At 45.9% G+C, this 25,579-nt stretch overlaps 1 protein-coding gene across 5 annotated transcripts in view; it reads left to right on the top strand.

Annotated features, from left to right (window-relative positions):
* APBA1 (amyloid beta precursor protein binding family A member 1) overlaps window positions 1-25,579 on the top strand; it is a 1,040,959-nt gene that overhangs the window by 868,152 nt on the left and 147,228 nt on the right. For 4 of the 5 annotated variants that reach the window (XM_069625787.1, XM_069625786.1, XM_069625784.1 and 1 more), the window contains 4 exons: window positions 4,011-4,043; window positions 5,508-5,594; window positions 18,066-18,251; window positions 25,208-25,387. In XM_069625787.1, the coding sequence (XP_069481888.1) occupies window positions 4,011-4,043; window positions 5,508-5,594; window positions 18,066-18,251; window positions 25,208-25,387 (486 nt within the window). The remainder of the gene's footprint in view (window positions 1-4,010; window positions 4,044-5,507; window positions 5,595-18,065; window positions 18,252-25,207; window positions 25,388-25,579) is intronic. The other variant, XM_069625788.1, reaches the window with a different exon arrangement.

Here is a 25,579-nt window from a genome sequence, read left to right as displayed (position 1 = left end):
TCCTGCCAAGTACTGTGTTTACTTTCTTGATCTGTACTATTTCTGTTCGGGTCGCAGATCCTGGTGTATCTTCTACACCGACTTGGTATATTCACCTGCCAAGTACTGTGTTTAGCTTATTAAGCTGTACTTTTTATGTTCGGGTTCCAGACCCTGGTTTCTCTTCTCAATGGACTTGGGATATTCTTTTGCCAAATACTGTGATGAAGCAGCAGGTTTTTCGATTTGTTAGACCTGTACCACATTGATGCCCCCTGTACTCGCTTGTTGTGCCGGTCCCTGAGCATCGCCCATTACCTTAAGTGTTTGTCGGGTGTTCAGCCGGTTGTTGCCGAGGTCCTCTTTGCTCGTCCTTCGTCGTATGGAATCTCTGCCTCCTGTTGCCTTTCCATGCCGGTTCTCAGGCTCCGTTTCGTCTGGATGGTGCCGGCGTAACTCTCGACTGCCACACCGTCGTCCCGCAGCTTTGCTTTCTTTGCCCTACTTTGGGAGCACCTTCAGGAAAAGGATTCCCAGTATTCTTGCAATACCGCAAGCAGACTGCTCTCGGGCCCTCAGTCTGGCCTCGCCAGCTTCTCCTTTGCACTTCCCGGCTTTCTCTGCATCTTGCACCGATTGACTGCTGCTCCCTCTCTCTCTTCTGTTGTCCTTCATTAGTGTTTATACTCTTACAATGTCCATATAGACTGGAGGGCTCAGTTTGGTTCCACAGAGCGGTCTTCATGACTCAGCACATCATCTTCGTCCCAGTATGATTATGATCACTCTCGACTGGGTTTGCTGGATTCTTCCTCATTCCAGTTTACCAACATACTTCAGGCAAGCAGTCCCTACTCTTCCTCATCTCAGTGGTCCTCACAAGGGTTAGACTATTTACTTTACACAAGTATATGGAAGTGTGGGGCACTAGTTTGTTGCGTTCAGGGAATGTGGGGAGGGAGGTTGGGATGTATTATGGATATGCCGCGTTCTCCCCAAGAAGGTGTCCCTAGTCCTATAGGGGGATCCCTCCCCATGAAATCCTCCTGCTGAGTACCACCCCCAGGGGACTATCGGGTAGTGGCCTCACCTGCCTTGTCTCATGGGAATGGGCTACCCCTAGGGGAGAATGAACGGCATCCAAGGATTCATCACGCTGGCCATTATTCTGGAGGTAGATGAATAGAGATGCACAAGTAGGTACAGGTTACCCACGGTAGTAACTCTTGTATTGCTACCCTTCGACTTCCTTTCACCAGGTGACACACCCACCACTGCAGCTTTTTGTGCCTATGATTTTGACTATGGAAGTGATGGAGCAAAAGGGAACTGGCATAAATAGAACCTGGTAGGTGTGCAGGAGCCCAAGGTTACAGTGCCGGCGGAGCAAGTATGACACCTATACCTGGGCTTCTATATGTGAAGTTCTACTTAATTATATATAAAGAGTCTCCTGACTGTTCACTAGATGGGAAAGGAGGATGCACGTCAGTCTAGAAAAAGATGATTAAGGTACGAAAGTCACTATGGTGAGGAACTTGCAATCCTCCGCCCCGTCTGCTCTTTGGACATTAATCGTTACACCGTGGAAAGATGATAAAGGCAATCCACGATCTCCCTGTTTGCCTACTTTGTGCTATTGATGGGTGGGATTGATAGTTGATTAGACAGGCTGGCAGCTCATTTGTCACAGCCTCTCCTTTCTTTGAATTGTTGCCCTGGCACACCCATTCTCAACAGCTACATATCCATGTTTTAATATGAGTTATTTTTGTCATTAAGCTAGCGTCTCATAGCATGCTTGAGAAAGACATCCCAAGAAGTGTTAGTTCATATTAAGGGTGATAATTGCACAGCTGGCATTACTCTTTTAAGTTGTCCATCGCACCTGACATTTGAATTACTAGGCTGTCCATAAACAGTTTGCTGCTTTGTCCCATTGCACAGTGCCCTGTTTCATGTGAGGGTCGGCTGGTGGTTATGCATGCGTTTTCTTTTATAGACTAGACTCTTGCAAATGTTTGGATTCCAACAAAGGGTGTTCTTTCTGTGAATGTTTGTTCTTAACGAGAACATATCTAAATAACTACATCAACAAGTAACGACCAAATGTGCCACACACAAAATTAATTAAATGTGTTCCTAATTATAATACAAAAAATCTCAAAAGGAGAAAGTGGTCAGTTTTTGGTACACACGTTCTTCACTAGTCAGCCACCAGCACGTGTTTTGACCTCATGCCACGTGTAACGGCGCGGTTTGGTACTCAGGAGGCGGATGGGTTTAATAAACCCTTCTTTTAGAATTTTTGAGCTGGGAATATACCCAAGGAAATGATTGAGCATCAAACTTAATTTAATAGAGAAGATTTGGAATGTAAATTTTTAGACGCAGATTAAAAAGGAATGATTGGCCTGGGATTATACCCCAAAGATTGGACCAATCAGCATATTTAGAAAAATAGCGATTTGAATTTGACATTTTTTGGAGGGTTCTGGCGCAAATGAATTAGACTGGTTTCAAGATGACATAGGTTACCATATCCATGTTAAAAGGAAGCACAAGTCACTGAATTTAACCATGGGAGTATTTAAACTTCATATGACCAATTAGAATGAACGTCCTGATGAAGAGCTTTGTTTTAAGGTCAAAACACGTGTTGGCGGCTGACCAGTAAAGAACTTGTGTATCGAAAACTGAGCACTGTCTCCTTTCGAGATGTTTTGTATTAGAATGAGGAACACATTTCATTAATTCAGTGGGTGGTGCATTTGGTCGTTATTTGCTGATGTGTTTAAATGTATGACATTGGGCTTCCAGTCATATATTTATGACCAATTATAGCCAATCCACCACGATTAGAGAAAAACTAGATTGAAAAGTGAGAAGATTTTTTCAAAACATTTTACGGTTGATGGCTCAATGGAGTGCTAGCCCCTACTTTAGTTATATAAATAGCTAATCTAGTGAAAATGGCACGCATTATATATATTGTGGGTTGCCCGTTTTCAGTTTGTGGTCTTCTGTAAGAGGATGGGATCATTTGTCTGGTATGTATCCCACTAGTCATATGGGGCTTCATACCACCCCCCATCTCCAAAACCCCCAAAGCACTAGTGTACGTTGTATGAAGTGTTTCGCCGCATGCTGGCCCCTTGTGTTCTCTATTGGCAGTGGCTGCTCCCATCCCTGAAGAAAAGTAACACAAACTGAGTTTATAGCCAAAGAAAATGAAGACACTAAAGACTGATCCCACCCACTGGGCCCCTCCTTTTTATAGTAATTTGGAAACATTAATTGAGCCAACTATAGAAGATAGATTGTGGCCCCTCTGTCTCATCATAAATGCAAGCTTCCTTTAAAGAGGTGTGGGTGCCAGGCAGACGGTTGGAGGTGGTTTGCTCTTTTGCTGGGTCTGACGGAGACACTGCCTTATTCAGCACAACTACGCATTTCCTTGACTCCCATACGCATTTCTCGGGCTTCGTTTTTTAAGATGATGCTTTCTCCACTTTCACTCTGTGTCCCCTGAATGCACATTTATTTCCAACTGTTTCCAGTTCTGGAAAGACATCATTAGCAAATAGGTGTATGACAGATGCATACGAGCAGTCCACCGTAAGCTCCCGTCGCTGTGCATGGCACTGCCATGCCACGCATCCCTCACATGTAAACATCTGCAAGGCAGACATGGATGAACACACCAGTGCAGCAGCAATTGCAACTGCCCTGTTCATGAGGAAATTGTCACAACATGATCTCCACCATAGAACTTCAAAAAGTAAATCTCGTGTTCTGGGGAGCACAGTTGGGTGTAGGAGGGATTGGTTACTTTCCCTTTAAACTGTTTTTGATAGTACACAAGTGTACCTCATTACTTTATTTCAGTGACCTCAACTGACTTGATGGCAGCAAAGAATTTAATATTACGTCCTGTTTTTGGAGAAGATTCTGTTGCAGCTACCTGCTTGACTTGGAGTCTTTGCCAGTTCTAATAATTCTCCTGTCTCTGTTTGTTCCATGCTAAGCAGATGGCCCAGAAATTAGCCAAAAGCAGGAAGAAGGTGCAGTACAAAGTCATCGGCTTGATCTCGTGTCTGTTCATTTTTTCCATTTATTGTTTACATCTATTATTTGTCCTATGTTTTTTTCCCTTCATTTTCTGCATCCAGCAAGTTACAGATAATTTTTTTTTACCCAAAGAAGAATGGGGGTAAGCGGGTCCAGAAAATTGAACCACCAAACTCTGGCCGCATTTACACGCTGATCTCTTGTGATTTGTGTTGCCTGTCATTGACCCATTTCATGTTGCTCTATGTACCATGCCACAACCAGTCATCAATGGGGCAAGGATTGGAATCATCAAAATGACAGGATAGGAAGCAGATGTGGGACATCTAGCTGCAAAGGACAACATGCCGCATTTTACTGTGGCATCGTTTTTATGGGGGACAGCCCCCCCGACACCACCTGTTCTAGCCCCTTCACCTCCCCAGGCCCGTTCTAACAATCCATGCACCGCTACCACAACCCCTGCAAAACCTACCACGGCAAAATGCAGTAAGACGTCCCCCTGACCTGGGGTGGCCAGTCAGCGGCAGCCAGATGAGCGGATACAAAGGAATCGGTATGCAACGTCAGGGGGCCAACCACTTAATGGCAGCTGAAAATATACCTGCCCAATGTGTTCTAGATTCCTTGACAGTTCTGTTAATTTGCTGGATGCAAAAAAATGAAATGTACTGTAAATCATGAGATGCCCTTCTCTGCATCATTGTGATGATGAAATCCCATATCCGAGTGTCCAGCTGTGGTGTGATAGCATATGTGTGAACTCAATAGTGTGATATTTTAATAACATATGCTTACCCGACTCTTTTCGTAGTGCTGTAACGCCTACGGTGGCATGAGCTTGCTGCGTTGTCATGAAGACGCCATCACCAGAACCGTCCTACCTCTGTTTGACTGACCACTGCATTAAGTTGTCCTTCACTGGGCTCACATGTTTATATGGAAGTTTTGAGTAATCGGTATGGACATTGGCGGTTTAGAGTTTGACATAGGGTGCAAGTGCCGAAAAATTAGAGGGGCATTTTAAGTTTTCATAGCATCATTTCACATCTAGTTACTGGCTTAGTCCCATTTAGAGTACAGCAGAAATTCAATTTTCTCAAAGCATTGTAAGAACCATGCCGAACGTGTACAATACAACTGAGAAGGGAGTTTTTAATAAACCACAGAGGCAACACACCATGGCGAAAAAAACCTCAAAAAATATATATAAATATATTTGTCTACAGTCTGCTCTCTCAAAATAAGGGCCAAACACCTATGCATATGGAAACAACAACTATGAAGGTGGCACGAAAAGTGGGGTAGTGCACATGCCGTGTAGTTGTGTCCATCCGCGGCTTCCGTAGTGAAAAGCTGTTCTGGTGACTGCGTCTTGATGCCATGTTCCGATCTCACCGTGTACGGCTGGTAGCCCGAGATGCCTTTTACTAACACTGGTACCATCCCCATTGCAGGCTCCTGAGGGGGAAGCCCAGCCCATGACCGAGGTGGACCTCTTCATTTCCACGCAGAGGATAAAAGTGCTGAACGCTGACACACAGGTATGCATGCATGGCGCACTGTTATGGTCGTCTTAAAGAACAGCGGAAGTTACGCAGCTGACGTTACTTTTGCCAGTCGCTCTGTTACAGTGCAGTGAGATGGACAGTAGTAACCTATAAGCAAACGGTCTACACGTTTTTAAATGGCATATGGTGAAAATAGACCCTTAACACTAGCTGTAGCCAAACTAATCAAAAGGATGTTGTACTTCCAAGAGCATTGAACTGTTGCACACTAAACACATTTTGAATGAGTCTTTTTTCTTTTTACACTCATTGAATTCAAGTAATAAAAGAAGTTTGCAGTTTTTAATTTTACTCATTGTTATTGTTTTATATAATGTTATGAAATATCCTATATTCTGATTTATCAATTGTTTGACATATTTATTCCTTTCTCATTCAATGCTATGACATATCTTACATTCTTTTGTAAATGTTTATGAAATTGTCAGATTTTAAATATATTTAATTAAAGTGTATTCAAACCATATGTACAAATAAATAGTGATTATATGTTGGCTTAAGATGCAAAAATAAATGTAGTTTTCAGTGTCTTTGCATAGAAAACAAAACCATAAAGTAAATTCAAAAGACCAATATTAGCATCTAACAACAGTGTTGTTCTCCAAATGAAAACCTAATTTGCAATTATTAGAATTATGATGCCACGGCTTACAACCCACATTAACCTTGCCTCTCGGCCTTACAGACTAAACAAAACGTTAACATGTAGGTAAACCCACTTCTGCCCCCATCCCTTCCCTTAAAATATTCCTTCCACCTTCAACCCACATCTTTCCAAACTTTATGCATGTCCACTCCCACAGCCACCACCCGTCTTTCTTCCCTACCTCCTCCCCTCTCTTGTAAGTAACCCTGTGCTAGCCTGTCCTTCCAAACAGCACTACCCACTCTCCTTACCGCAATAATACTCCTTTGGCGTCAACCAACCATCATTTAACCAACCGTGTCCCCGGCACCAGAAAAACCCTCCCCAGAGGTGTTCGTTCTGACCCACCCCCGATTATCTTCCTATATAAATCTTCGTTTAATCATGCAATCACATTATTTTTTTACATTCCCTCCCCCAAGAACCTCACTACTAGACATAAAATAGTCAAACTGAATGAGCCGTTCTGTAACTCCTTCTTCCACCTTACTTGTCCCTCCTTCCTTTACCTCCAAAACTGCACCTTCAAATTTCTCGCAATCCCACCATAACGTTTCTCTGTTCTTTCCTACCCAAACCCATTATTGAATGCTAAACCCCTTCCGTAACTTCATAATTAAAATGTACCTCCAACTGCTATGGCCACCGTACCTCTCTACACAATCATAAAAGCCATCATCCCCTTCAATCCCCACCAACAAAGATTTACCTGGGAAAATACCATAACCAAACTGCGCTAAAACCTTTATAACCCTACATTAATCGACACCCTACCTAGATTAATCGGTCCCTTATTCTCTTCTTCAGAACACCACCTCCTGCCGCATCTGTGAAAGAAAAGACAAATTAAGCACCGCACATAATTGAGCTCAAAACACCTTACTGCACGCCGTTACTCCTCCTCTTCCAATGCCTAACGCTTGTCCCTATAAACCTTACATTACCTTTCGCCCCCAATATTTCCTTGCACTTCAGAACCCTGCCCCTCCTCCTTGCTCACTAAATCCCCCCTTCTGGCAAATCCCCCACCCTCCCGTAACGTTTCCTATGCTTCCCATGCTCTCACAACCCAACCGCTTACCACCTTTTTCTGGTGTCCTTTTTTACCCACCTGATCTGATAACCAAAACCTATTCTTATTCTTTACGTGTCTGCCCAATGTTCCATTTCATAACAGGGCACAACACTTTCCCTCCCTTACCAATTGTAGCCAAATAACTTATTTTCCTTCTTTATTTGAGTTTAATTATTTATTATTTTTAAAACCAACTTCACCGTCTCAAACCTCCCGCAATTAAACCATCGTAATTCTGCAGCACCACCCTTATGATGGACCACCCAATTGGACACTATGCCCAAAACTTTGTTCATCCCACCTCGTCCAACATCTCCCCTCTAACTTGCTAAACACCTCAATTTTCACCAAAAAACCCTTACTCTACTTTCTCCATCTAACCCATTCGCTCCCTGCAAACACTTAATCTGAGCCCTAATAGGTTCTTGTGAACACATTGGACCCTTTTACCAAATTTATTTTTAATTGTTTATTTTTAGAGCCAAACCCTCTTGCCCTATTCCACATGCTCATTTACTCCCTACTCCCTGATACCGCCTGCCCACCAGTCTTCTGCTGCCACCAACGCGTTTGTTTCCAAAAACCCAAGCCCCCACCGATGCTCCCCTTGTTGGTATTATTTTATTTATTTATGTATCCTGCCAACTAAGAGCCCTGGCCTGTGAGGTGTCAATGCAATATGTATTATTGATGACATCGCCCTGGTCTCCTCTATCAACCGTATGCTCTCCCCTCAAGGACCCCTCAACTATTTCTGCAACTAACCCCTTTCCTTTCCCATATTCATCACTGCAACCGCAAACTGTCTCGCCTCCTCTCCCTTGCCAATCACTGTAATACTTTGTAACCCTAGACCAATCCCAACCTCATTTGCTTAGGGGCTAGCATATTGAACAGAATCTCATGGCCATCTACCAACCAATGTACTCTTGCATGTGTACTCCCCTGTACTTATCACAACCATAACAATTGCTCCCCGCTTCTTACCCAGCACCGCTCCTTATTGCTCCCCCGGGGTCATACCTGCACCCTCCGTCCATGCAGTTTAACACCTTCTCCCCCCACCAGTAGCTCCTTCACACTCCTCATTTGTCAATGTACCCCTGTATTCACCCTTGTGAATACTTGCTCACCCGCTCTTTGCTACGCACCTCAACTGCTGTCCCCCATTGTACCAGTTGCCATACCCACGTCCTCTGTCCTTGCAGTTTTATTCCTGCACACTGCACACGGTGACACCACATCCCTACTTCTAGGCCAATGCACACCCATGCTCACACTTGCAAATGTTCCATATCATCACTGTTCCCCCCCCACTGCACCAGGGGCTGTCCATGCACCCCTGTCCATGCAGTTCAATCTGCACACCTTGCTACTTCACGTAGCATCACTGCCCACTTTATCCCCCGGTGTGCTGCACTGCTTCCGCCCCTTCACCCGAGCGCACATCCTCTTATATAGCCCCTTTCTGCACTCCACCATTTTTTGGTTTTTTTTTTAATAAATCCTTTAACTTTTTCCCCTTCCTTTCATTTTACAGTTTCTCCTTTTTTTTTGGAAGCCACCCTCTCCATCCCTTTGCTGAGAATGTATAACTCCACACTGCTATTATATGTGTTCCCTCTCATTCAACTCTCCTTCTCCCTATCCAAACTGCTGCCATTAAAATGACGTTCTCTACATCCCTGATCATCCGAGTTCCCCATTAGTCCAAACAACTTTGTTGACCTGTATTCACCCATCTTAACTGTCACCAAACTTAACTGTCACCCAACCAAACCACCTAAGCCAACAAAACTAACACAGGGACAAGAACATTATTACTGTGTTGCCATTCACGCAAACCCAACAACTTCTTGATATGTTGCTATCCCCAATATTCCTTCTTGTAGGAACCCCTGCCACCCAGTTACTGCTTCTCACTGCGCTGGAACCACTCCCCCAAAGATTGCGGTCTTCCTTCTGCTCCTGTCCCCCCACCAGTCCTGTCCCGGGTGGGACAACCAATAACTGAGCCGTAAAAAGGCACGGGCCAGGCCTGCATTATCAACAAGCTCCTAAACCACAAGGCCTATAGGGGCCATACAACCACAACACCCTCTCTCCATGCTCTATGCCGGGCCTGGGCCCGATACCTCCTGCCCTCTAACACTAGAGTAGGCCAAATCCTATTTCACCTTAACTACTGCACTCTTCTCTCACTTAACCGATCACACCTTACCACACCACCAAATTCCTGTCTTCACTTTAAAATAGAACCCAAAACTATGTTCACCTTCCCTCCTTCTCAAGCCTACATTATCAAGCCCTTTGCTCAACCATCTGCAAATCTCTGATGGTCAGACGCTTCACCAGGCAGAGAATGGGGGTTGATCTTGCTCCTCTGTAGGTGCCTCCATTTGGAATGGCCTCGCTGCCCCTCTCAAAGTTGTGCCAGACCACCTGAAGTTCAGGAAGTGGCTCAAGACCTTCCTCTTCTCTTCTGCTTTCTCTCTCACTCTCCCCTGGTGACCAACCTGTATACTGCGCTGACTGACTAAACTAAGATTCTCAAGAGTACCAGGCGCCCCCCTTTGACCCGTAGCCCCTGCACTGCCTCCAGGCCTACCTCACGCTAGTTGATGTATCTGAAACCCTACAGTCCCCTTCCTCCTTGCATTTACCCAGCGCCGTGTTGCCCCAGCTGCACTTACTCAAAGCATTGCTGCCCTAATTGCACTGCCTCCTTTTCTACCCCATTGCACTTTGTATCTCGCACTTGCACGATCTGAATGACAAAAGGTTTAGTAAGACTGTTGTTTTGTCTTCCCCTTGTGTTCCCTCCCTCGTCTTGCCCCACCTAGAAACACTTCTGTAGAGGCGCGTCATAAATGATTCTCATATCATCTCCTCCCCCACCCCGGCTCATCCCAACAGTCGCTCTTCATCCTCATCATCCCTTTCAATCCACCTTCCTGGTCCTCAAATTCTCCAATGCCATTTGTTTTTATTAATATTACACGCCCAATCCTGTTCCAACCTGGGATGTCCACTCTTCCTTAATAATTTTTTATTTTCCTTTATTCTTTTAATGTTTATTATACTCATGTAATCGCATCCTTTACCCAACAAATACGGTTCTGTCATTTCATCGATGGGTGAAATTTCAATGGGTTTTTTTCCAGAGTATTTTTTACCAATAAAACGAATCAAAATTGATTTTGTTTATGTTTTTGGGGGGTTCCCCCAAAACCCCATCCCTTATTTTGTTCCTATTCCCGACCCCCACCCCACCCCATATATATACTTTTCTAACCCCCCCTATACATTTCAATGAGTTTTTTCAGTAAAATGTACTTGGTGAAAAAGAAATCAACATTTCTCCCATTGATGAAAGAACACTATACCCCAAATACACCTCCAACGTCCTTCACACCACCAACCTTACCCCTACCCTCCCCAAACACCAATGCACCCTCACTTCAAATCCTGCTCATCCCTTCATCCAAACCATTGTGGTTGTAGAGCACACTTCCCATCGCTGCTGAACTGCAGCTGGGGGGAGCCATCCCAATCTCTCCCACTCATTTCAAACTACATCACTGATGTACCGCCGCTGGGGGGGAGCCATCAGAAATCCCTTATGCTCTCTGCAAGTGATGGCGTTCCGGCCATCTCCCTACACTGTGATATCCAGTCCGGGGATGTACTATTCCCCTTCAGCTCCTGCTTATTGGGATGATAGTGTTCCGCCAACTCCCTTCACCCCTGTGGACAGACTTGGGGCCATACTGATCCCTCTAACACTTCCCGCAAAGGTGACCCTGTGGTCCTCTTTGGGTGGCGCCCACCCCAGAATGCCCCAAACTTGCCAGCATTGACGCCCCAACCCCTTGCCAAAGCCTCTCACAACAACCCTCTAGCTGCCCCCCCACCTAATAGGCCCCATGGAAAAACAGCTCCGATTGCGACCCCCCCCCAAACCATGAGGCAGAGTGGGAGTGTTCCCTGATCCCATAATGGCCAAACCGCGGCGAACAATACACTGACCGGGAACCGGGGTGCCCCCTTGCTAAACCGCGATCGTGGGCGAGAAAGTGAATTGTCCAGCCCATAATGGAGGGGATCATAAAACCGACATCACTCCTTACTATGTCTGCAACCCCACTAGCCAAATCTCAAGTAACTGCACCCCTTTCTTTCCTTTAATTCTAAGCCCTCATTCCCCCAAATGCTGACCCCCACGTACTAAACTTGCTCACCGACACCCAACCACAGGGGGCCCCTGGCCAAGCCAAGCCAACATTCCCTCCTATTCGCCAGCCCCCCTGAGAGAAGGCACCTGACTGCTCTCTCTAACACCTTTTCATAGTAAGCTGGCCCCTCTTGCCGGCTGCCAATTGGCCTTGTTAACAGCTGGGCGGGAGTGGGCAGCAGTGTCAAGGCATCCATCTGAGGAGATAAAATCGCACCATAGAGTAGCCCACCCCCACCACCCCTCTCGAAGCAGTGCTCTATTCGTTGCAACAGAACTCGAAATGAAACGCGCTGCTGCTACCCGCATGTTGTTTTCTGGTGCTTGACAGCAATCTGCCCCTACTGATAATGGGAGGCTTCATCTAATTTTTCTTTTTTTTATCGTGCCCCTCACCCTCCACCGCCCATCCCCCCACCCCCCACCAAGAGACAGCGCAAGAAATCTAAGCCTCAATGGTTGGGCTGCCAACTCCCAGACAAAAACCTTTCCTCCTCCCCTTGACGCCAAACCCGCCCCCATCCCACCACCTAATTATAATTATTTAAAACAAGCCCCGGACTAAGAAGCCAGCTACTATACTCCCTGTCCTATCCCCTCCAGGACTGCTCCAGTGTGACCCCAACTCCGCCACAAGCCACCACAGCAGAGGTGTCGGCGAAGGTCCAGGCAGCTCCTGCATAAATAACCTGTGGGGCACTCAATCCCTGATCTGCCGGGTGCACCGCCCAAAATCTCCCCGGGGAACAAGGCATACCGAGTGCTCCCCAGGGCCCCATTTTTTTTTTTTTAAAGTATGCAGTATTCAAGAAAACATAATTTCAAAGTCCCTGGAATGCAAAATCTTCCCCCACTTCACGAATCCACATTCATTTACCTGATTATAATCTCAGAATCCTTCTTGCAAGCTCCATTTGGGTCCCAATCCTGTAAAAGTAATCACTCTGTGAAATAGTTGCAGTTTCCTTACCTTCACATGAAATCCTTGTTTTAAATTCGGAGGCCAGAGTTTGCGACTGCTTTTCCTTACTTTATTTATGATACAACCCCATGGCAATGAACAGGAGACTCTGCCGCCTCCCAGCCCACATCGCTTTTTAAGTGCCCGTACTTAGATTGAGGCTCTGTATCTTCGGGAAGGGTGGACTGACAGCCTCCTGGTGCAACTCTACACCCCCAACGGCTCATCTGTATGCTTCTGGGTCGGTGCCTGCCGTCCGCCTATGGCCGAGGCACCTGAACCAGTCTCTCTCACCAGTTCAGCTGCCAATCTCCCTGCATCCAACTGTGTGTCAGTGCCCCTCCTTTCATTACCCACATAACCAAATCAGCTATATGACCGCCTACTGTTCCCCCACCCTTCCACTAGTAGTCATATTTGACCACGTTTCATTTCTCTATCAGCCACAAAATGCCAGGCTGACGTCAATGTTCAGCTGGCTGCATCCAGAGGGCGCCCTGAACATGCCTCGTTACTTCCAGCACACTACAAGTCTCTTTCTCACATAGACCACGATAGTTTGTTCACAACTGAGCTTCTTGATGAAATATTGAGGCCTCCTTGCAGAATCACTATCTACAATGAGCGTTCATGGTGCCTGAATGTAAATAAGCACCGGGGTGGGTGCAGCAGTCAGCCGGGTTGCTCAGAATGTGTCCTGAATCTCCTGATACAAGCCCACGTTCCAAGCAAGCCCAACGCTGCTCGCGCACACCCGCCATCTTCCCACCCACCCTCTCTCCGGCACGCACGCTGCTGGCGCCCATCCATCCCTGCCTCCCACTTACCTTTGGTGATATGGCGCAGCCGCGCCACTCATCTCAGGCCCCCTAGGCCACCCTAGAAGATGAAGAGGGGGATCGACTCACAGCCCAGCTTCCATTTGCAAGTTGGCTAAATTGGGTAAATATTTGTCTGAAACAACAGGTCGACTGCTAGCCAAGACCCTTTGTTTCACGCAAATACATTGCTATTAGAACCCCTGGACTTTAACCCGGGATGGATGCACCGAGTGGTAACATCCAGGGGGACCTTAGTTAAAGGAATGAGCACAGCACTCTTCATGTATCATAAAAACACATTATACCTGTTTTTTCTTTTTTACATTCTGGACCCTCATTACCTTCTTGAGCAAAATAGACTTTTCAGAACCCAGAATGTTTTTCTCGCATTGACTATCCACTAAATATGCTTTGCCAGTACACACACCAAACGCCTATGTCTCCCATGAGGAGTCAGAAAGCATTTGTAGAAGTCCAGGTATTATCACCCCTTCCAAGGTGTCATCCGAGTGTTAAAATAAATGCATGCTTCTTCAAATTTCTCTGTGCTCTTGTATAAACACATGATTGACATCACTAATGTTCCCTGTTATTGATGATTGCTTCCCAGCTAGATCATGAATAATTAGAAGCTCTACTACTGTATCTTGACTTAAAATCTCAAATTGTGCAGTTAGTCACAACAAGAACCCTTACCTGTCATCATCACTCCGCCCACCTCACATTTACCCTCTGGATTTCTGTTATTTGTTCGAATCCGAAATGACAGAGGGAGAAGAAACCGAAAGTTATTTGTTCGCAAACAACTTTCAGTTTTCCCTCCCACGGCCATTTTGGATAACCTGCTTCCCCTTCAAGCCCCATACTTACCCTGCGGCAGCCCACTGTGTCCCTGCAACGCTTGTTCTCTTTCACCCGACTCTCCTAAATACAAAAGAACTAAAACTATGCTTATTGAAAACACGCTCCCTTAATCAACATGCATTATGTGTACACGATCTGATTTTGTCAGACAACATTGACATTATGTGCATTACAGAGACATGGCTACAGGACCTTCTAGGTCCTACATGTGCTCTGGCAGTTCCTACAGGTTATACCGTCCATTACACCAATAGAGGCAGTGGGAAAGGGGGCGGGGTAGCCATAATAACACGATACTCACTACCCGTATTCCCTACGACATCACTTTGTTCGGGCTGCGAAACATTACATCTAAAATACTGTCCCACAGACAATAACTGTATACATTTTTTACTCATTTACAGACCACCCTCACTGGAATCTGAGTTCAATGATGAACACATTCACCTTGCCAACTCATTAATTGGCTAGAATAAATCCATGATCATCCTTGGAGACTTGAATCGATGGCGTGGAGATCTAAAAGATAAAGAAGCAATCCTACTTGAGAAAAATCTTCAAAAAAATGCAGTTTAATGTGATGAACCATGATCCTATTATGGCAATGGTCACCAATTGGGCTGGGTCATCACTAATAGCATTGAGACAAACAACTTTGTAACTACCCCCGGTATTTGGACGGACCATTATAAAGTAGTTTTTAACCTACTCTTACCCCAACCAGCCAAAAAGCCTGCAAATGAAGCAAGGAAAGTGTTTTCCAGAAACTTCAAAAACATTGAAAGTGCTGCCTTACAACTCTGCGTTAACAGCATTCTTGCTGACATTAATGAAAGGACTCCTGTGACACCATTATTAATAAATATGATCAACAGATGCTCATATTAATAAACCAGAAAGCTCCTAATCGAGAAAAAACAGTCAGGCCCAATCTTAACCATCAAAAATGGTTCACACAGGAGTTAACCATCCTGAAGAAGGAAATAAAACGCAGTGAAGCACAATGGCAAAAAAATCCAACTGACGGCAATAAGACAAGCTGGAAATTACTAGACAAATCCTATAAGAACAACATCAATGAGGCCAAAAAGAACTACTTCAATAGTCAAATCGAAGCATCCTCTAACTCAGCTAGTAAACTCTTTGACATCCTCAAAACTATAGATAAACCTCAGACTTTGGCTCCTGCCTTCATTCCATCTCATTCTGAATGCGAAAACACTCAGATAGCTTTTGCAAACAAAATCACCAAAGCTAGAGAACGCATTGCCTCTGCTCAAGCGAATAAATCTCAACCTGGTCACCCAGTCGAACTGACGACCACCAAGGGAAAATAGAAATTCCATTTTCAACAAATTTCTACTGATGTCATGATGAAAACACTGGCGTCTATGAAACCATCGTCCTGCGCTGAAAACAAACCCCCCCCCAGATCATTCTTGATCATTCGGACATATTTGCCCCATTATTCACTAAAATCGTAAATACCTCTTTCTGTGACAAAACTGTACCGGAAAACATAAAAAAAAGTCTCCATCACACCGCTTGTAAAAAAAACTAATTTAGACCAACGTGATCCCAACAACCTGAGGCCTATCACGAACTGCAACTTTACACTTAAAGTCATGGATAAGATAGCAACAGCACAACTTCAGGAATACGTAGAAAGGCATGAGATTCTACACCCACAACAATCCGGCTTTAGAGCCGTACATAACACAGAGACAGCAATGCTGGACCTACAAACGAAAATGCTGGGAATTATGGACAAGGGAAAAACCGGCTTACTAGTCATTGTAGATCTTAGTGCCGCCTTTGACCTTTTAGACCACCAGCTACTACAACAAGCACTCGCCAAAGTCGCTAATTGCTCCAAGGAAGGATTAAGTTGGCTATCCTCCTTCCTTGAAAACAGAATCTTCCGAGTCCATTGGGGAGATGCATTCTCCTATGAATACAACATCCTATGTGGGGTTCCACAAGGAGATAGTCTGTCCCCATGGCTCTTTAACTTATACATTCGCTTCCTGTGTGAGTTATTAGAACAACTCCAGGTGGTGTTTACCAACTATGCTGACGACACCCAGCTAATCCTGGAACTGAGTGGGGACTACGCGAAAGACAGTATGACATTAAACACACTTTACAAGAATATTGAAGAGTGGATGAACAACAATTGGATGTGCCTTAACAGCAATAAGACCGAGTTAATGGTCTTCGGATCCACCCAGGCACGTGCCAAACTCTCCTATGACTACCAGTCATTTCAAATCAACGAATCCCGTATTGAAGTGGTGGGCAAGGTTAAAACACTTGGCATGACCCTGGAAGCCTCTCTTAATGCAGACGCTCAAGCCATGTATGTTAGCAAAAATTGTAATTATTACATCAGACTCCTCAAAGCAATCAGACCCCTACACAGTGAAAAGAATTGTGCCACCATAGCCAGAGCTACCATCTTGTCGCGCCTGGATTATGGAAACGCACTCCTCGCAGGTGCAAGCAAGCAAAGCATGCACAAATTCCAACTGGTCCAAAGCAATGTGATCAGAACGATTAAACAAAAAACAAGAAATGAACATATCAGTGAAGCCAGATGGGACCTCCATTGGCTGAAAATGGAGGACTGTGTACTATTCAAGTCTTTATGCCTAACACACAAGTGTCTTTATGGCATAGTACCAGCCTATCTGAAGTCCAAACTTACCCTCTATAACCCTACCAGGGCATTAAGATCAGAAGCCAAGGGCCTGATAATAACACTGAAACATAAAAAAGAACTCGGATTGGGCAGAGCCTTCCCCAACCGTGCTGCAGCCAGCTGGAACAAACTGCCGATCTGTCTCAGGTTGAAAACAAACCACTATTCCTTTCGTAAAAAACTTAAAACCGTGCTCTTCAAATAAGCCACACTGGTAAGATTCCAGGCCTTCAAAATGTCCTAACTGTATCTGCACTTGACCTGTCCTGTCTCACGTTCTGTTACTTTCCATTTGTCCATGTCTCCATGTATGCGCCCCGATGCTTGCGGGCAGTCGGTGCAATATAAATAAATAAAATAAAAGAAAGTGATCGGGAACTGGCACAGAAGGGTCCTTTCCTTTGTAAAAAAAAATCTTTAAGCGTTCGGGTGCGAAGGACACCCCCGCAACCCCTTTTGACATTATAGTGACCAAGGGTGCGGGGGACACCCCTGCAGCCCCCGCTCCCCTAGTTCACTATAATGACATTCGAAGGGGAGATTTGATCATAATGTTCGTATTCGATAAAATCTTCGATAAAATCTCCCATTTGAACATTGTTCTTCGGGCAAATTGGGCAAATCGTTACCCTCAAGGCCCCATACTGATTTCCATAGAAAAGCAAATGAACTCATTGCCCTATTACCTATTCCCACACACAAGAACATCTGACCTATGTAGCACATCTTCTGACCCATGGAATATTTTCAACAGCCATGCCACTAGTCGGACCATCAGATACAGGGTCACCGTGAAGCTCCCCCCACCCCCCTCCTCTCTGCCTGCGCCCAGAAATTCAAGGCAATCTGGAAGGACAGTAACCAGTTACTCATGGAACAAACTGTTGGAGTTTACTATCCAATCTGCCAATAAGTATCTGCATTCCAAGGCCATGCCTAGCTAGGCACCTCTGCTGCTCTGTATCACAGAACGCCCCATAATGTAGTGATATCCTAAAGCTTTCCTCATAGCTATGTTGTTCTTCTATCTTCCAACATAACATTACGGCTGCTTCATTGCTGGTGTGCTGAAGGACTGCATTTCCTCTGGTTGGTAGCCTTTCTCTGTAGTGCTCACTTCAATTTTTCTCTTCTTGCCTTAGGAAACGATGATGGATCATCCCCTGAGGACCATCTCCTACATCGCAGACATTGGGAACATTGTGGTGCTGATGGCTCGGCGGCGTATGCCGCGCTCCAATTCTCAGGAGAGTGTGGAGGCGTCTCACCCGTCGCAGGATGGCAAGCGGCAGTACAAGATGATCTGCCATGTCTTTGAGTCGGAAGACGTAAGTCATGTGCCCCCGAACAGTGTCACTTGCCTTCTACCTCTCCGAAAGAGTGGCTCATGCACAGGGCTTCCAGCAGAGGAGTGGGGCACCTCCACAAATGCACTTCCTCTGAAATCATGTGGCATGACAGGGGACCATGAAGGGAATCACCTTAAATAATCTTGACGTAGATTGACCATGTGTTGGAAGCAGATGATCTGATCCTTTGTGACTGAGTGACTGCTTGTTATTTGTGCCGCCATTGATTTCTTAATGAGAAGGGGTGTGTGGCTTGAAGGAGCATAAACAAGTTGCCATCTCCCTTTATATAATTTCTGATGGTGTCTGTCCTGTGTTTTGCAGCAAAAGAAGCGGAGTGGGTCATTTGGGCACATAGCAAGGTAACTTTGGAACGCGTGTGACTTTTGCTCCCCACCACAGTGAATGAGGAACCTGCAGCTTGGTGGGAAGCCACAACTATAGGTTTTTTTTCATTTCTTGGAAGTACTGCACTGAGAACAACATCCTGCAATTTAGGCAGGTATTACCTGGGTTGTCTTTAGAATAATGCATTCAAGTCCATGGGCCTCATTATGACACTGCCGATCCGTAAACAACGGTGGCGATAAATCCGCTGCCCCCATTGTTTCCGGACCGGCTGATTCAGAGTCCTGCAGGCGGGAGGTGTCACTCCCGCCAGGTATGACCTGGCGGGAGTAATGCCACCCTCCTGCAGGCGCAACTGGAAAGACCGGCTCTGTCATAGACAGAACCAGTGTTTCTATGGTCCCATCCCCATGGAGTCCTGTGGGACTCCATGGTAATGGGGATTTACGGAATTCCGCGTCCGGAATTACCGAGTCACCGGGGTTGTAATGCCCCGGTGATTCAGGCAATCACAGAGGCGGAATGGTATTTAGGGTCCGGCGACAGCCTGCCGGTTTTTCCGGCAAGGCTACTGCCGGACTCGTAATGAGGCCCCATTTCTTTTGCCACTGTTCATGATTCGTTTGATTATGGCCTGAGTGATACTTTTGTTATCTGTGCACCTTAATTTACATCTTAATGGAAGCATTCTTAAAGATAAAAAGCATACATCCCTTGTTCTTCGTGTATCTCCAAATTTCAATAGATCTTCCTGCGAGAGATTCAGTCAGCTTTTAATTGATGTTTAATGCTGGTTCTGGGGCAGATTTGGTACCACAAATGCAGAGTGCAGTGAGTGTAGGTGCAGGAGCTGTAGACGTTCAAATAAATTATCTCTAGGGGCTTTCTACTCACAAGGTAATGGAAAGCTAGAAGAGCACAACCAGTCCAAACACTCCGATTAGGGTTTTCTTTATTAGTTTTGGGGCCACTGGGCACCCATCTGTGTTTGTATGGTCTTCGAATTGCCACTGGCTGAAGCAGATTTATTTGATGCCCTTACGCGGGGCTCACAAAATTCTTAAACTATCAAGTTGCGCAACTTTCCAGAAAAGCTTGCATTTAGCTTTTAATCCAGGTAGGATCACATTTGAAACCCCTGTGGGCTTCCTATGATGAAACCACACCTCCTTAACAGTAGTGCCTGGTGAAGTTTTAAAGTGGTGCAGTAAAGGCCTGCTCCAAACTGCTTTGAGCAAGCCCGTGCCCCTTTTAGGAGGTGTAATGAAAAGGGTGTAAGAAGGTTGGGAGGTTCACCACTCACTACCAGGAATAATTATTGTTCTTAAATGTGGCCAACAGTGCATTTTGGGGCACAACTTTTCAAAGTAATTTAGTTAAAAGCCATAGGATTTACAGGCAGTTCTGAAAGGCGAGGCAGTGGATATTATAAAATGTCAAAGGCCAGGTTGTCAATGGGAAATGGGGGCATTACTTATCTGCATTGGAAAACCATAAATGTTCCCATCAGAACCTCGCAGAATCACTGGGTGCACAGCAGAGACATGTCTGTGCCCAGAACTGAAGCAGTGCTTTACGATGTGCCACCACCAGCTGTGCGAAAAGGCCAATACTAACTCATATACATCCACATATTACATTGGCTTTAAATTCTGTGCCAGGAGCTATAATGCACATCATTGTTCCTGTTCTGGGTAATAGCATCTCAGCATTCATATGCTGTCAAGATAGACTATTCAAACTGGTATTGTGTGCAGAAAGGCTGCAACCATTGGTCCATTTGTGGGGGTGTTTGCTAGGGCTGAAACCCGGGACTTCCTTCAGAGCATCAGAACTTGTGTTGGACTCGGTTTGATTATGATGTGATGTTTGGTAACTGTTATAGCTTCAGTCAGTTGTATTCACACATATAGAGGCAACAGTGGATGAGGGATGACACCTTATATCCGGCTTATCTTTTCATATATATCGATAAACAGATTTTATGATACAAAATCTATTTTAATGATTATACATTTCGTTAAAAAATGAATCAATTAGTATACATAAAACCTGTAGGAACAGAGCCATACAGAGTTGGTTACCAAACAAATAATCAAAGGGAACCAGAGAATATGAAACATTGTGGATTATAGTGACCTATATAATTGGTCATTTTTGTATGAGAGCAGAGTAGTGTGTGAGGAAACAAGGAGAGTGAATGAATGGTGGGAATCTGTTGTGAGTGAGCCTAAAAGTTCTTTATTGAATTGCACTGTTTTTTATTGAATTGTATTGATGAAACGCTATGAATTATGTATGCTAATTGATTCATTTTTTAACGAAATGTATAATAATTAAAATTGATTTTGTATCATAAAATTTGTTTATGGATATATATGAAAAGATAAACCAGATGTCATCCCTCATCCACTGGTCCACTGTTGCTTCTGTATATATTGTATAGCGCGAAGGACCAGGTTGGAATCGGGCAATCCCCTTTTTTATTTGATGTTGTAGTCACACAGCAAGAAAAACTGTGCACAGGCCACTTGTCTGCATCCTGGGCCAACGCATTGTTATTCATGAACCTAACAAGCCACGCCAGCACTGCTGTTCTAGCTACCCATTTTCATGGATAACAATGAGCCAGATGATGACAACGCAGGGCGCTCATGCTGGCCATGCCCTCAGACTGCTCCAGCCAGCCTGCATAAAAGTGGTGCTGCTCCACTACTGTAGCTTCTGGCAGCTCTGTCACAGCAGAGTGTGTTAAGCTCTGAAACAACTATTTCTCATCTGCTTTGCATCCAGATTAGGGTGTGCCGAAAAGCATGCACTTTCCAAGCCGCCAAGTTGTATACTGGCTGGCTTATACATACTGCCACAGGACTGCCATTGGTGCCATGCAGCGGCCAGTGCCATCAGAGGAGCACTCAGTAGAGACAGGAAATCAACAGCCAGCAGCAATACTGAAGGGGCTTGGTTGGGGAACTGGAGGGGACTGCCAATGAGGAGGGTCCATGCTGAGTGCCAGGGTATAGAAGACGACCTTACTGCGGTGCATGACTGGCAAGTTCATTGGGTCACTAATCATTTCCCCTACATGGCATTTAAGCCACATGCTTCAGAAGATGTCCGGGAAAGGAGGGAGTTTGCACTAAGTGAGAATGGCTCGCAGTTAAGCTGAAAACAACATCAGTCTGAGCATGGATAGGGGAGTGTGGGTCGAAAGAAGGGTCAAACACTACAGAGTTTGGAGGCCTGCCTGTTCTGAAGTGTGAGGAGACAGGGCATGCTGTCTTGGAAGGTAGACTGTGTGGTGATGTCCCCTTTAAGAGTGTGAGTCATGACTGGCTCCCAATAAAAGGAGCCTCAGCCGGCACATGCATTAGTACAACAGCAGACTCCGTGACTGGCACTTCTTTCTCTGTGTCTCCTTGGGGCCTGTAGGTTGGCGCTGTGTGGCCACAGTACTGCCGCCCCCTGCTGATCTGGGTGGTGCCCCGGGAAACTGCTTCCCGCCGTGTGGGCACAACAGCTCAATCCCCTGTTGGGTGCCCCAGCACAGATCAGGAAGGCATCTCTGCCCTCGGGACCGCCCCCACAACAATAGCGATGAAAGGTATCGAGCCCACCCAATGTGTGTGCTGCTTGCCCTGGTGTTTGTAGTGCCCTGCAGCTACTCTGGGAGGGGGGATGGGGGGCTATCCTGCCTCGCTGTCCAGCGGAGAGTGCTGTGCACTCTTTGTCGGTGCTTCTCTGCAAAGGCACCCGGATGTTGAATCCGGCACGCTCTGTGATCAGAGCTGACTAGGTGTTCCTGGGCAAGAGGGCGGTGATTTGTGTGTCCTCCGAGATTAGAGCTTCAGAGAAAAAGGAAGTCACCTGGTTGCTACCACTGCACACTCGGAGTCCAGAGCTGCGTGAAAAAGGAGGAGGAGGAGTGCCTCACAGGTGCTCCGTATTAGCCCGGGCCACGCTGGTGATTTGAATGTGTTTCGTATTAGGAGCAGAAGTGAATGAAGAAGGGCTTGCTGCACGCTCCGTGATGGGAGCACGCTGAAAAGGGCAGTGCGTGCCTCTGTCTACGGGGCCTGAAAAGAAAACGAAAGAGTGCACACTCCTGTACGCTCTGTGATTGGAGCCATTTAGGAGTTTTGTTTATGCGCTCCGTATCTGGAGCAGAACAAAAAGGTGCTTGCTGTGTGCTCTAGATCGGAGCAAGGGAAAAAAAAGAAGGGTGAATGTTGTGTGCGCTCCGTGCTAGGATCTAGCAAAGGGGGATCCAGTATATGCCTGATATCAGTGTCTATGAGGATTGCGGCTCTCTGGGAGTGCTGGTACGCCCGCCTGGCAGCATATACAGTGTGGGCACAAAGCATGAGGCCCCACAAGCCAAGCCTGGAAGAAGAAAAAGAGAATGGGTGGGGAAAAGGGTGGTAGTGCACGTCTGCACTTACTGGGAAGAGAAGTTGGAAAGGGGCTCCCTGTGTGCTCTGTGATCAGAGCTGAGAAAGGGAAAGGAGCAGATGGAGGATAATTTGCTGCCAAGAGAAACACCCGCACTATACCCTGTAACACCTGTACTATACCCGCACTTTGCTTGACTCCTCCTCACAGCCCATTGGATGTCGAGACGAATCATGCAATATCCCTGTTGCGACGAAGCCATCTAACATGCAATATCTTGTTTCCAAGCCAGACACTGAACAACCTGCCAACCAGGAAGTGTCCCGAGCCTGCAAACTGGGTCCATCTCAGACCTTCAGTGCAAGGGAACTGGTAACCCAGCCCAAACTACTGATGAGCGTCGCAGGAGGTGGAGGAACGAGAAGACCGCCACAAGATTCTCAGACTGCAGTTCTGTTGAAGATGTTCTCAACCAGAACTCTGCTGGCCTTGTGCAGACATCAGGAAACACTGACATCTCGAGGAACCTTTCATAGGGGGTTGTGGGACCCGGTGCTAAAGGAGAATTAAAGTATCTATCTCCCGCTGCCTCTCCCGCGACCTGCCTACACTTCATATGTGGCCCCTGGCATCACCGGATGCGGCTTCCCCTGCTTGCTGAGAGCCCACCCTCCGGCCTGCATGACACTGTACTAATAAAGGAACTGGCAAGGTAATGCGGTTATTACAGGACCCACGGAACAGTGGCCAATGAGAGATGTCCGAAGCTGCTAGCCTGCATGTCCCCAAGCTTAAAGTGACCCCACTAAGGAGATTTTTTGTCCTTGCTTCTGCCAGCCCCACCCGCATTCCGAAATCCCTATCGTTTTCCAGGGACTTTTAAAGAAAACTTAAAGTGTACATACGTAACATCCTGTCCAAAGTATCCCCCGGGGCAGTGACGTGTATAATGAACTATGACCCTCCATAGGCTGTAATGCTCAAAGTGGACTCAGTTTAAATGTATATTGAAAGCTGGGATCCCGCATATTGCCTGCATGCTTAAAATGGGCCAAGTAATCTAGCGTGTCATCGGGGTCTGGGCACTGCCTAGATGCCACCAGCAGTTCACCAACTCCCACCATCACTCGCAAACTAAGCAAAGAGAGATCTAATAGTAGTGGTGGGTGTTTTAATGTTTGTAACTGACTGAGTCTTAATGTATGTGGTTATTGTTTACCCCATGGTTCCAAAGTGGACCAAGTATTGACTTTCGTGACTGTTGATTTATTTAATGTTCATTGATGTTGTCTTTATTTTGTTTGTTATGAAAAAGGAGTGTGGCGATGTCATGACTGGCTCCCAATAAAAAGAGCGTTAGTGTGATGGCAAACTCCGTAACCGGCACTTCTATCTCTGTGTTTCCTTTGGGCCTGCAGGTTGACGGCGGGTGACCAAGGAACTGCAGCCCCCTGCTGAGATCTGTGTGTGTAGCCTGGGTGCCCCCAGGCCACTGTCCAGCTGTGTGCTCACGGCCATCTTGAAAGCCCGGGTGCCCCGGGCGACTGAATCCCCTGCTGGGGGCCCCAATCCCAGATCAGAATGGCCTGTATGCCCACACGACTGCCTCCACAAGAGCCTGCTCCTATCAGTAGCAAGGTTGCCTGACACAACACTTCAAAAGTGTCATTCAAGTACCCTTATGTCAGATGTTTCTTTTAGCATGGTTCAGAAGGGAGCCAGTTTCAGAACCTTGGAGCACAGTCTGACAAAGACAGTCTCAGTGTCGGATTCTTTTTTGCAGTTTGTGATCTCTAGGTGACAGATGATAGATTTTGAATTTGGCATTGCATGCGTGAAGACTGCAAACACATACCAGGGAATTCCCAGCCAGCAGAGCTTTGTATGTTAGGCAGGCTGTTTTAAAAACACATTAAGCTTCCATTTGGATCCAGTGACGTGTGGTGAGAACATGAGTGATGTGGTCGAAGGGGCGACGGCCTGACATCAGATGCTGGATGACCTTCACTAGTGTTGGGTGACTTCTCAGGAGGACCATCAAAAGGGTTGCATCATTTTCTTTTTTCTGTAGGAATAAGTGGCACTTCTGTCTATCTGACTTGCCCCAAGTATCTCCCTTTCAATGCACCTGATGTAGAGTTTCTCTAGTCTGTCAAGCAGTGACGTGTCCTAATGCTTTCTTCTCTACTTTGCAGGCTCAGCTGATTGCACAGTCTATCGGGCAGGCATTTAGCGTGGCCTACCAGGAATTCCTGAGGGCCAATGGCATCAACCCAGAGGACCTGAGTCAGAAAGAGTACAGTGACCTGCTCAACACCCAGGACATGTACAACGATGACCTGATCCACTTCTCCAAGTCTGAAAACTGCAAAGACGTAGGTTGTCTGCTATGTTACTGCATGTGTTATCACTTGATTAGGCGTCAATTATACTATTCACGTTCAGCCAAAAACAAGACCCCAAGATTTCACCACCATGAAAAACTTAAATTAGTCATTAGTCCTTAATGTGGAAATAGTTGGCAAACCCTCTCGAAATTTCCTCTTCAGAACTCTTAACATTTTAAA

This window comes from Ambystoma mexicanum, chromosome 6p (assembly GCF_040938575.1).
Source record: "Ambystoma mexicanum isolate Mex_15411 chromosome 6p, UKY_AmexF1_1, whole genome shotgun sequence".
Lineage (NCBI taxonomy): Eukaryota > Metazoa > Chordata > Amphibia > Caudata > Ambystomatidae > Ambystoma > Ambystoma mexicanum.
The sequence above is the reverse complement of the archived record's forward strand: the minus strand, read 5'-3'. Positions and strand labels throughout refer to the sequence as shown.